The 12,075-nt window shown below is 42.3% G+C and overlaps 1 protein-coding gene across 1 annotated transcript; it reads left to right on the top strand.

Annotated features, from left to right (window-relative positions):
* LOC133955422 (tripeptidyl-peptidase 2-like) lies at positions 1–7,388 on the top strand. The gene is made up of 6 exons (XM_062390258.1): positions 1–376; positions 1,314–1,442; positions 1,626–1,721; positions 1,914–2,018; positions 2,145–2,269; positions 2,379–7,388. The coding sequence occupies exons 1-6, from the start codon at positions 212–214 to the stop codon at positions 2,545–2,547; spliced, it is 789 nt and encodes a 262-aa protein (XP_062246242.1). The 5' UTR covers positions 1–211; the 3' UTR covers positions 2,548–7,388.
* The last annotated feature ends 4,687 nt before the right edge of the window (positions 7,389–12,075 follow it).

Here is a 12,075-nt window from a genome sequence, read left to right as displayed (position 1 = left end):
AGAGAGTTTGTGTGTAAAATGCTTCCAGGCTCTTCTGACTGCATCACATGAGTTTGGATCAAACACAGTGAAGTGTTTTTATTTGGATGGAAACAGATCAGCTGGGTGAGGAACCTCTCGATCTGCCCCTTTAACCTGTTCACCCCGCTCCTCGTCTCTCTCTCTCTGTTCCCCGTCTCGCCGCTTTGTGTTCACCGTCGCTCCTCCGATCATGGCTGCTCACTCCACCGAAGAACCGTTCCCCTTCCACGGGCTGCTCCCCAAGAAAGAAACCGGCGCCGCGTCGTACCTCACCAGGTTCCCCGAGCACGATGGCCGAGGGGTGCTCGTCGCCATCCTCGACACCGGCGTGGACCCCGGGGCCCCCGGCATGCAGGTAAACCCGACCGGCTGTCTCACGTTAGTCAGTTAGCTTCTAGCTAGTCAAGCTAAAGGCCCCACTCATTCACATAATTTACACACAGTTATGTAGCTTGTTAGCCTCGAGGAACGCACACGCAAACTGTGGCATTAAGCTTCATAGCTTTCATGACAACTCAACCAAACTACAATAATCCATAACATGTATTTCGTCGTGTTGCCAAATTACATTAAAAGGCCAGAATGGTTTATAGTTAACCAACAGTAGCTGGTTACCTAGCACGTTAGCATAGCAGCTAAAATCTGCATTATTCTTCTTTAGGTTTCTCAGTAAACCCAAGTTGCCCTGTCAGGTGGTTCAATCCGATCTAGTTGTTGTGGCCTGGTTAATATGAGTTTAATTAAATAACTACGGGTCAGTCAGTTGTCGGTTAATGAGGCGTTCAGAGCTGCACCTTAAGTGCCAAGTCACACTGGAGTCCTGGTAGTTAGCTTCACAGTGCTAACTTTGTTGGCAGGAACCTGCTGGTTCCCATAACGTTATGGTCGGGAGGTTAGTTGGCTCGTTGTTAATAGATTAAGGTCAGACATTTATTTCCAGACATATGTTGTCTTTCTGTAATCCCGGTTTAAGGAGGACAGAGACTGAATCAGCTCCCCTCCAGTGTGTAAACAAATATCCTCACATCGATAGGGTTTGTGTGCAGCTTAGCTTCAAGATCAGATTCAAGTGACAGCTTTTGATTTTTGTTGTTTTATTTATGCCGAGCTGTGTCAGAGGCTGAATAGGTTTTCTATACCCTCAGATTTTTGACCTTCTATGTAAAGGGCCCATAGATAATGTATATTATGATTTGGCGCTATACAAATCAAATGGAATTATTGTCTGTAAAGCTGTGTCAGTGTCTGTATATGTGTACTCTACACCGTCTAAATGATTATTGTTCCCTTAGGTCACGACAGAGGGGAAGCCAAAGATCATCGATATCATCGATACAACAGGCAGCGGTGACGTGAACATGGCCACAGTGGCCGAACCTAAAGACGGGACAATCGCAGGCCTTTCTGGCCGAACACTTAAGGTCAGTAAACGTCTTTTGGTAAAAGCTGTCCCATAAGATGTGCTGTTACAGCTACTGTCCTGTATGTTAAGTCATTTTGTAGTAATGTGTAATCATCTCTTTAAACCAAATGAGATAATTTGACCCAAACTTGATATATTTTCTTCATATCTGTCTCACACCGAGTCTTTTTCTGTCTTCCAGATTCCTACTGCCTGGGTCAATCCTTCAGGGAACTATCGCATTGGAGTTAAAAATGGCTACGAATTCTTCCCCAAGGCTCTTAAAGAAAGAATAGAGGTAGATAGATGGGGACTTTATTTCTGTACCAGCTCTGCCATGGCTTTGTTTTTTTGACTCTATAGTCGTGCATTATAATTTATAGCTATTAAACTAGTACACAGGACTGTACATTGTCAAATTTGTAAAACAATTAGAATAAATTTCGGCCTTTGTCAATGTTGTTAAGGCACTTTAACTTTTGGTTACTAGAAAGAGCGAAAGGAGAAGATATGGGACCCACCACACAGAGCGGCACTTGCTGAGGCCTCCCGAAAGACAGAAGAGTTTGACCTTTCTCACCCGACGCCCTCACAGGTTAGACCTGCGAAGTGGAGTTCTTGATTACTCATAACCTTTGCATGCTAGTCATAGCAATGTAATGTTTCCTTTTCTGATTTGTCTCTCCCACATGTATGCCTCAACCCTGCTTTCTCCCTCCAGATGGAGAAGTTGCAGAAAGAAGAGCTGCAGAGTCAGTCAGAGCTGCTGGCATCTTTAGAAAAGAAGTACAGTGATCCTGGTCCTGTATACGACTGTGTGCTTTGGCATGATGGAGTCACATGGAGGTACCATACTACTCCTATTCTCTCATAATCCATGATTCTGTCATCTCTTTCTAGTCTTTTTACCATTTTGTTTATTTTTTTATTTATCTGCTTAAATTTAATTTTTTAGGGCTGTCGTGGACACTTCAGAATGTGGAGAGCTGTCCCAGTGCACTGTGCTGTGCTCCTACAGAGAGACTCAAGAATACGCCACATTAGGAAATGCTGAGATGCTTAACTACTCTTTTAATATTTATGGTGTTTTCCTCATTTTAATTTTCTCCAGAGTGTTAAACTGACACTGGTAAATACAGATTATTCCGGAATTCAGGGATTAGATTCAATTCCACAGAAGCAATCCATCATTCACTTAGTGTGTTTGTGTCTGGACCTTTTCCGGCATTTAAACTCTGACCTTGTCAGGACTAGTTGACCTTATGGTGACCAATGATCGATCCTACTGGAGCAGAACATCATTTCTGAGGTGTTGGATAAGGTTGGGGGTAAGATGTGAATTGTGGTGACGTTTAGTAGTGCTATTCATCTAGTTTTTTCTTTCACTTGGTCAACCTATCTAGTAGGCCTGTTTATTTGCACTGTCAAAGGTAATCCCTCAAGGGTTCTTTCAAACAAACATGACAACAGCTCAGCTAATCTCACCTTGAGACAGGGGGAGACAAGTCACTGATAATTGGCTGCTGTACTGTTGGTTTGGAGAGAGCACCTGCAAACATTCTTTGGGAGGTTAGAGCTCTCCAATGTGATGTTTCAGGGTTAAATATTGAATACTGTGTTTAAATTTTTCCAGAAAACAACTTTATTTCTCACTTCTTGTCCTGTTGGTGTTTTCTTAGCAGCATTTTTTAAAGGGGGGGGGGGGGTGGAGGGTTGATTAATTGAAAGTGCCACAGGGAGTTTTGGGTTGTCCAGGGTGATGGAGGTCCGCAATAATTTCCCTTGCTGCATTGAGACGAGGAGGTGATGACCCCACGCCCCACGTCCTCAGCACACCCAGAGTGATGAGTGGCAGTTTGTCCTCAGCCTGGGCTGATGCTGCTCCAAACCTGACAGTTGTAGATGAAGTGAAAGTGACGTAGGTTTTAACTGTTCAGGAGTTGACTGTGATTGACATTGGACAGTAGAGTTTGCTCAGCAGCTGCGATACAACAGCTGGGGGAAGGAAGACCTCAGAGGTTTTGAGTCATGATCTCAAGTTCCCCTAAAAAACTGCATATCAATAAAACCGTCCGTACGTACATATATACATACATACATACATACATACATACATACATACATACATACATTCACATACACATACACATACACATACATAAGTCAATAAATACAATTTTATTTGTATAGCCCATATTCACAATTCACAATTCTGCCTGGCTACTGGTTTGTATTGCAGTACTATGAAAACCATGTGGCCCACTCAGTAGATCAGACATCAATACCTCTATGCCTTTTTGAACTAAATGCTTCCTATTTTAGAACATAGGACAAGTTAGGTTCTGCTGCACTAATTAATGCATACCGCCACTTGATGTTATCAACCTTCTAGACCTATAGCAGCATAACTAAGAGCAGGTCTAAAGGCCTATGTATGCTTCTCCGTTTCGACTGACACAGACACATGGCAACGCCTCTCCGCCGTGGAACGCCCTCTCCAAGCACCTTGGAGAGCTCTTCGTGCAGCTCTGATTTTTCTAACTACATGTTGGCATGGCGGAGAGCCTAGGGATAGCCCTTGGCTGAGATTGGTCCGCTAAAGACAGTATTTCTGAACATCATTTCCGGAATCCCACATTTCCAGACCTCAAACTTCCTGTTTTATTCCCTATATCACAATACCCAAACACAACTATACAACTATGATTGTACGATTAATTTGACAAATGTGTTAAGCCAGCGGAGTTGTCCGGCTGACGGTGGCTGGTTATCACTAACGGAATGTGTGTACGGTCACAAACGGTTATAACGCCCTGTCATAACATAGGGTGACCAGATTTGAGTTTGTAAAAAAGACACTTCGGCACGGGGGGGGGGGTGTATTGTATAGCATGCCGCTTGCTGCGTTGTAAACAGCGCACGGAGTGGAACAGCAAAGTGCTCAATGTTGCCAGATTGGAAATGGCAAAGTAGGCTCAAAATAGTCGTATTTGGAGGATAATTATCGTGGCTCTGGCAACCCTGAGATTGGTCGCCCAATGACAGACTCTCTCTACAGTTAGCTCGCGCAAGAAGGTGGAACGTAAGGGTGGTACCATTTCCAGAACTTGGAAGGCCGAAATAACTAGTAGGCTATGTGAAAGACCCAGAAACACAAATATGCAACGAGGCAAAAAAAAAAAAATTATTAATATTTTTTTGGCGACGAGGGAAAATAACGGACGCTTTTGGAATCCCTGCTGGACGCATTTTTTAGGTCTCGAAAAGAGGACATGTCCGGGAAAAAGAGGACGTCTGGTCACCCTACATAACAGCGCTAGCGGGCTAGCCACCATGCTAACATCGGTGGTAACAGCGCAAAAACCCGCTGTCCCGACTTTAATTCCAAAGGCTATCATGACACTGAATTAACAACGCAGTTCGAAAACAAGACCGGGGAACCACTCGATAAGAAACGATAACATAAGCAATTTGCTGGGTGTCACTTTATTTCAGCTAAAACTGTCTTTTCTACGTGTGTTCAGAGTCAACTACAATTCTCTGAAGCCTGAAACATGCTTCTGCGACTGCGTCTGCGTCTTTTCACGCCGCTGTGGCGCAAGACTAGTTTTCATTCATGCTTCCCCAACCGTTGCGCGTCTTACAAAGCAATTCCGCGCCAGAACACTAGGCGGAGTAATGCTTTTTGTCGAGACGACCTGAGAGACGCCTTCTTTCTTCTTCGTCGATTGTTTATTTACATAGCCACTGTGGCTCCTCGTAGCCTTTTTCTGGCGGACAAATCCGCCAGTCAGTGTCAGTTATACAAGTGATCATACTATCGGATATCTTCTGCCAAGTGCTCTTCTATTTGGTCCATATTCGTTCTTCTAAATCTTCCGTGATTTCTGCCGGTATTATGGGGCATGAAACCGGAAATGCAGCTCCAGAAGGGATGTAGAGCAGACCAATCACAGCCTTGCGGGCTGAGTGAGCTTGCGGAGCTTTGCCGTAAATTTTAGAAAAGGGGGTCGACACCCGTCAGCACGTAAGGAGGGATACATAAGCACGTAAGGGACCCGGAAGGGCTCTTGCGCTTACGGGCCCGTGAAAACGCAGAAGCATGTGTCAGGCTTGAGTCCTCTTCTATGGAGGACCATACATGACATAAGTAAAAATAAATAAATAAATAAATGTATAAATAAATACAGAAAGCTCAGTGTGTAGCTCAGTTGACCAATCCTGCTGGAGACTGAGGTTAGGCCCGCCTTTCTCATTAGCATAAGGACACTGAAATCGAAAAATAAAAGTTGGAATAAATGTGGAAATAAATAAATAAATATGGAAATAAATGCAGAATTAAATAAATCAATGTCTTAAACTTATTTCCACATTTATTTATTTATTTCCACTTTTATTGCAACTTTTATTTATTTCCACATTTATTTATTTCCACATTTCAGTGTCCTTATGCTAATGAGAAAGGCGGGCCTAACCTCAGTCTCGAGCAGGATTGGTCAACTGAGCTACACACACACAGCCCCTGCGCTCCGCCACACACTCGCTCAGAGACACGGGCAGTGACTGAGATTGAGCTCTTCACCGTGAAGCAGGCAGTTAGTGACTCTGGAACAGTGGAAACAGTGAAAACACAGAGCTTCTCTGGTCACATCTGCTCAGAGATCAGCGGCTTCATGTTCAGAGCAGAGGCGGCAGGTGGTTTGTACCGAGCTGGAGTTTCTGTTTCCTCCTCCTCTCGGCTCGCTCCTTGTGCTCAGTACAACACGAGACGTGACGCTCACAGTCAGGACTACTGACAGCTAAATCATCCCAATAAAAAATAACCTTAACTAACCCTCTGAACTTGAACTAGTTCATTTTAAGTGTGAACTGGCTCAACGTCCCAAACAGCTACTGGACACCAGCATTGAAAGGCAGAAGTAGTAGGGCTGGATCATTACACTCCTGTGACCAATCCTGCATGAGACTGCGGCTAGGCCCGCCTTTCTCATTAGCATAAGGACACTGCAAATGCAAAGGAAATGTATCAGGGAAAAAATAAATGTTAAAATATATTTAAGACATTTCTTTTGACATTTCTTTTGGTATTAACATATTTATTTATTTATTTCTGTATTTATTTATTTATTTCCATTTTTATTTATTCATTTATTTATTTATTTCTGTATTTATTTATACATTTATTTATTTATTTATTTTTACTTATGTCATGTATGGTCCTCCATACTCTTCCATGTCAAGCAGTTCCAGTTCCATCAACAGCCTTTGTCTGTTAGTTGCCATCGTTCACTATGTGTGAGGAAAGCCGGGAGGAGGTAAATAAACAATCGTGGACTTCTTCTACATACGCCATGATGTAGGCTTCTCTAAGCTTGTCTTAGGGAAGCCTTCATCATTAGTTTTTTCAATTGAATTGTTCAGAAAAAAAAGTTCAGACAGGATTTATCTTTGTCTCATTTGTTTACATTACAAAAACCTTGTATTTTACAGGGGTGTGTAGACTTCAAACTGTAGATAATCAGGAACATTTCATAAAGAGTTTGTTGAAAACCTACAACTTTTTAAAAAACTTGTTATCCTGCTTAAACCCAATTCTTGCTCCTTGGGAAAACCCTTTAAGTTTTCCCTCATAAATACAACAGCACATAAGTTTTAGATCAAAATTATTTTAACAAATGAAATTGAAAAAGCAATTCAGTCCAATTTTTTATTTTTAAGAGCAACATTTGAATTAGTAGTTCAACCTCACAATGAAAATAGAGACCTTACCTCGAGAACAAAATTTTTCCTATTGTGTTGGCGATCCGAATCGCCTCCGAAAAGCATCGTAAACGCCATCCATCTTCACAGTGATGGGCCTGCTCTGCTTGAGGGAATTTGTTCATGCAGTCACTCAGAACACATGTTGGTGCCAAATATACTGGATCCTGTAAAATACAATAATAATAAAAAGTCTGACACACTGCATTGTCTGAAAATGCAATGCGATGGGTTGTTAAAAAAAATGGATAGTTCGCCGAAAAATGGAAATACCCTCATCATCTACTAACCATTATGCTGATGGAGGGGTGGGTGAAGTGTTTGAGTCCACAAAAAGCTTCTGGAGTCTCAGAAGCAAAAATTGTATTGGCATAGTCTGATACAATTGAAGTCAATGGCGACTTACACTTTAGTAATAAAACAACAGAAAAAAAAAAAAAAAGCTTCCATACTGCTCGTGTGGTGACACCCAGGTGTCCACAAGCCCAGACATACATCTTCCTCTCGAAACAAGTTCATTTACACTTTGTTTTAAGCCTAATGTCGACTGGAAGTGGATGTAGTGTGTCCAAGGATCCATAAATACATATATATATATATATATATATATATATATATATATAAATAATAAGATAAGATCAAATCAAACTTTATTGATCCACACACCGGTGCATTTCAGCCGTTATAGCAGCAGGTTATTCAGAATTTGGTAGAATAGAGTATTGAAGACAAATATGAAAAGGCAACAGAGTTAAATTAAATTAATGTATGTATGATGCTGGCCCCTCTTGTACAGGACGTCTGAATTTGTTGACCAGTTCAATTTGTTGTTGAGGTGAACACCCAAGTATCTGTAGTCCCCCAGTATCTCAATGTTCACATCCTGGATGTTCTGGGGCAACTTCCTACGAAAGTCTATCACCATCTCCTTCGATGTTTGACAGAAAACATTGGTAAAAGTGCGTGAAATGCAATCATGTTTAACTAAGACTCAAAAATCACATTGTTTGACTAAATTTACCATGACTGTACTTTTCCAGCACCAAACCAGATGGCGGAAAAATTAGTCTTGGCGACATGACCCTCTTCTTCTTTGAGATTTTATATTACCTGGCATCCATGGAGTTGCATTTCTGCCACCTAACAGAATTATTTACGTTTTCCCTTAGTTCAACACACACACACACACACATGCTTTTTTCATTTCATTCATTAATTCATTCATTGAGAAAAAATCATAAAATAAAACGAAGTGTTTTAAATTACAATCATAATAATTTCTCTTAGGCTGACTTAAGGAATCCCTTTGAATTCCCTAGTCTAAGGAGCTGTCAACAAAAAAAGATGATTTAACATGAAGATGTTCTTCAAAGCACCAACAGTTCTGTACAGTGTGTTTTGAAGAACTTTTCTTTTGAATTCAGTTCTCCAAAGCACCATAAACAGCAAAAATAAAGGGTTATTTAGCAAGAAAAGGTTCCCCAGAGAACTGGAGCATGGGATTGTTGGATTTTTTTAATGTTACCTCATTTAAATTTGTTTCTATTTATTTAATTATAAAATTATGATTCTATAATACATCCAACGTAATTAAGATGTTTTATTCGCTGGTGACCTGGTCGTACCCTGCTTCTCTCCCAATGTCAGCTCGGATTGGCTCCAGCCAACCCTGTGGCCCTTAAGGGTAAGCTGTATAGTTAATAAATGGATGGGTTAAAAGTCTAATTCTAAATCAAATTATTGCCTTGTTTAGATACTCACATACCCCCTTCCCCGGAATCCCTTTGCTTTATCACCCGCAGATCCAGGGCCTCTGTGGCCGCACCATGGATTACGGTTTGTGGATCGCGCACCGGGGGTCGCGTGTTGGATCCAGTGTGGGGGATTCTGAGTCATGTGGGCTGATTGTGGTGCTGGTGGCGGACCCTGTGTCGCGTTGGCATTGGGCACGGGCGGTGGACCAGGACCGCGGTGGTGGCTTGTGATGGGTCCTCCTGGTGGGCGGCGATGGACGGTGACTGAGGACTGGAGTGGCGTCTGGTCTGGATGGTGGATCGTGGTCTAGATGGTTGCTGAGCATGGACTGTACTTGCAGCGGGACTGCTTGGCATGTCATGTAGGGGTTGTCCTTCGGGATGTCTACCTTCATCAATGCTGCTAGAGACTTTGATTATTGATGATGTTGTCCTGCACGTGGCATCTATTGCACTTCTGTCCGTCCTGGGAGAGGGATCCCTCACATGTGGCTCTCTCTGAGGTTTCTACATATTTTTACCCTGTTAAAAGGTTTTTTTGTAGTTTTTCCTTACTCTTGCTGAGGGTTAAGGACAGAGGATGTCACACCCTGTTAAAGCCCTATGAGATGAATTGTAATTTGTGAATATGGGCTATACAAATAAAATTTGATTGATTGATTGATACTTTTTAACCAAACATAAATATACACTCTCAGAGTACTTTATTAGGTTCAACTGCAAACCTGCGTATTTCAAATCAGTCATATGCAAGCAGTATAACGGATAAAATCCTGCAGATATAGATCAGGATCAGGAGCATTAAAAAATAGGATATCTACGACATTGACTGTGTATTTCTGAAAGCTCCTGGATTTTTAACATTCAACGAACTCCAGAGTTTTAACTCAGAATAGTGAGGCAAAAACTAAAGTTGGAGCTGCAGATGGACATGCCTGGTTGAAGAGAGGGGACAGAGCAGAGTGGCCAGACTGATTGGGCCTGTCAGAAAACATTCATAACCAAACTAAAACTGTTCAAAGCGATTGAGAATTCTCAACACACTGCATCTTGAGGTGGATGGTCTGAATATGAACCACAATACAAACACGAAAAAACACTAGGCTGCTTTTTAATCGTACTCACTTCAAAGTAAGACATTGAACAATTAAAACAAAATTAACTTTCTGTGAAAACTAGCTAGATAGTTCTAACTTCAAGGAGCAGACGGAGGAGACGTGAAGTCTGAGGCTGAGTCTTTGGATCAGTGATTCGTTCATCTGCCGGATACAAGTCTTTGGATCCTTTTTCACGTGACCTGCATCAGCCTATGCAACAGTCCCGATGCGCGGGGGGAGAGGCGGTGGTCTAGTGGTAGAAACTTGGACTATGGGCAGAGAAGGTCTCTGGTTCGTCTCTGGTTCAACTCCACGGAGAGACAACAAAAGATGAACCTGGATTGATCTGTCCAAATATGCAAGAGTCTCCCTACCCTGTCTAGTGCCCCTGAGCAAGGCACCTTACTCCCCCAACATCTGCTCCCCGAGCGCTGTACATGGTCGCTCACTGCTCTGTGTGTCCTTCACACAGATGGGTTAAATGCAGAGGTTAAATTTACCTACCATTGCATGAGTGTGTAGTGCATGTCTGTGCATGTGTTTGGTATAAATAAACATATCTTAATCTTAATCTTAAGAGTAGACTGTGCCTCCACATCGAAATGATTTTGTGTCATTTCACAGTGCCCCATTAATTTAGAAGTTAAACAATCAAATAATATAATGCAAATAAGCTTCAAGCGCAAGGTCAATGAAAGACCCACAATTCTCCTTTTTCAGGAAATTTGCTTTTGCGTGAAACAATGAATTTTCACATATGTTTTTCAATACATCCTTAATTCATTACTGATCACACTTCTATACTAAGCATGTGTATTTCCTTTTTTCTGGTCGGACTTTGTATTTACTAAGGATTAATTTAGATCCTGTGGCTCCATTAATCTGAGTTGATGAGCAACGCTTTCTCCTGCACTGCAGAGATTAAATAGCATGTCAATCAACTAAAGGAGGCGGCCTGTTTTGTTCCACAAAGTCTCTCATTGGATGAAATGTGCCACCGGAACCGCCTTGAAGACAGTTCTCCCTTGCGATTGGCCGGAATCGACGTGGCAACAAAGTACGTGACCAATGCAAATGGTTGACTTCTCGTCCCAGATGAGGCAGAAGCTCTCTCTTAGCTCACGACCGCAGACAAGCCCGGCCGAGAGGAGTGTGTTGATGTGTGTGTCCGTGCGCTCAACTCTCAACTCTCAGCGTCCAGCTTCCTCACGTCCCATCACAAAACTCGCGTTCCCTCTTCAACTGTCTCATTTCTTCTTTGGAAGTCACACTAAAATACAAAACTGAAGTTGCTTTGGTAAAGGTAAGGCCGATTTTCTCCCTTGCAGAACCGCACCGGTTCATCCAAAATGGCTTCGGCTAGCTAGCAAGCGAAGATGCTAACGTCAAAACAGCAGAATCTTGCATTAGCTAACTGTAGCATATGAGCTTCTGAGCCGGGTTGTCGTGTCTAAAAAAAGACCCTCTGTCAGAGACTGATAGCTGTCCGCGGGAGCGCGCGCAGTCCAAGCGGAATAAGGTAAAGATACAAAGTTTCCCCAGCAGCTACGAAAGCACTGATCCTTCTTGCCTGACATTTACCACCAAAGAAGAAAGAAAGGTCGTGGACGAAGTCAGGGCATTTTGAAGCAGAATAACTTCTATAAAAAAATAAACCAAAGAAGAAGGAGCTGCATTCACTTTGTCGAGAGGAATTGTTTGATTTTGACCCGTTTTCTTGGGGCCCAGAACAGGTGAAAATAATGCAGTCATTAGGATGATGGCAAAAAAGAATTTGATATGTAACTCATCAATAAATACTCTTAGTTACAGTGTAGTTTCCAAATGTAGCTTGAACACGGACATAAGACGGCAAGTAAATCAAAGACAATTCTTGATCCCCATACTGTCATGACCTCAACTGGGATCATTCGGTTACGATAAACCTATCATGTTTACCATGGTGTATTTGCACTTGTTAACGGTTCTCAGTCAGATAATAGCAGCTGAAAACAAACGGGGAGACACAACTTTAACAGACTGCGTGCGCGCTCCCGCTAAC

Source organism: Platichthys flesus, chromosome 6, assembly GCF_949316205.1.
Source record: "Platichthys flesus chromosome 6, fPlaFle2.1, whole genome shotgun sequence".
Taxonomy (NCBI): domain Eukaryota; kingdom Metazoa; phylum Chordata; class Actinopteri; order Pleuronectiformes; family Pleuronectidae; genus Platichthys; species Platichthys flesus.
The sequence above is the reverse complement of the archived record's forward strand: the minus strand, read 5'-3'. Positions and strand labels throughout refer to the sequence as shown.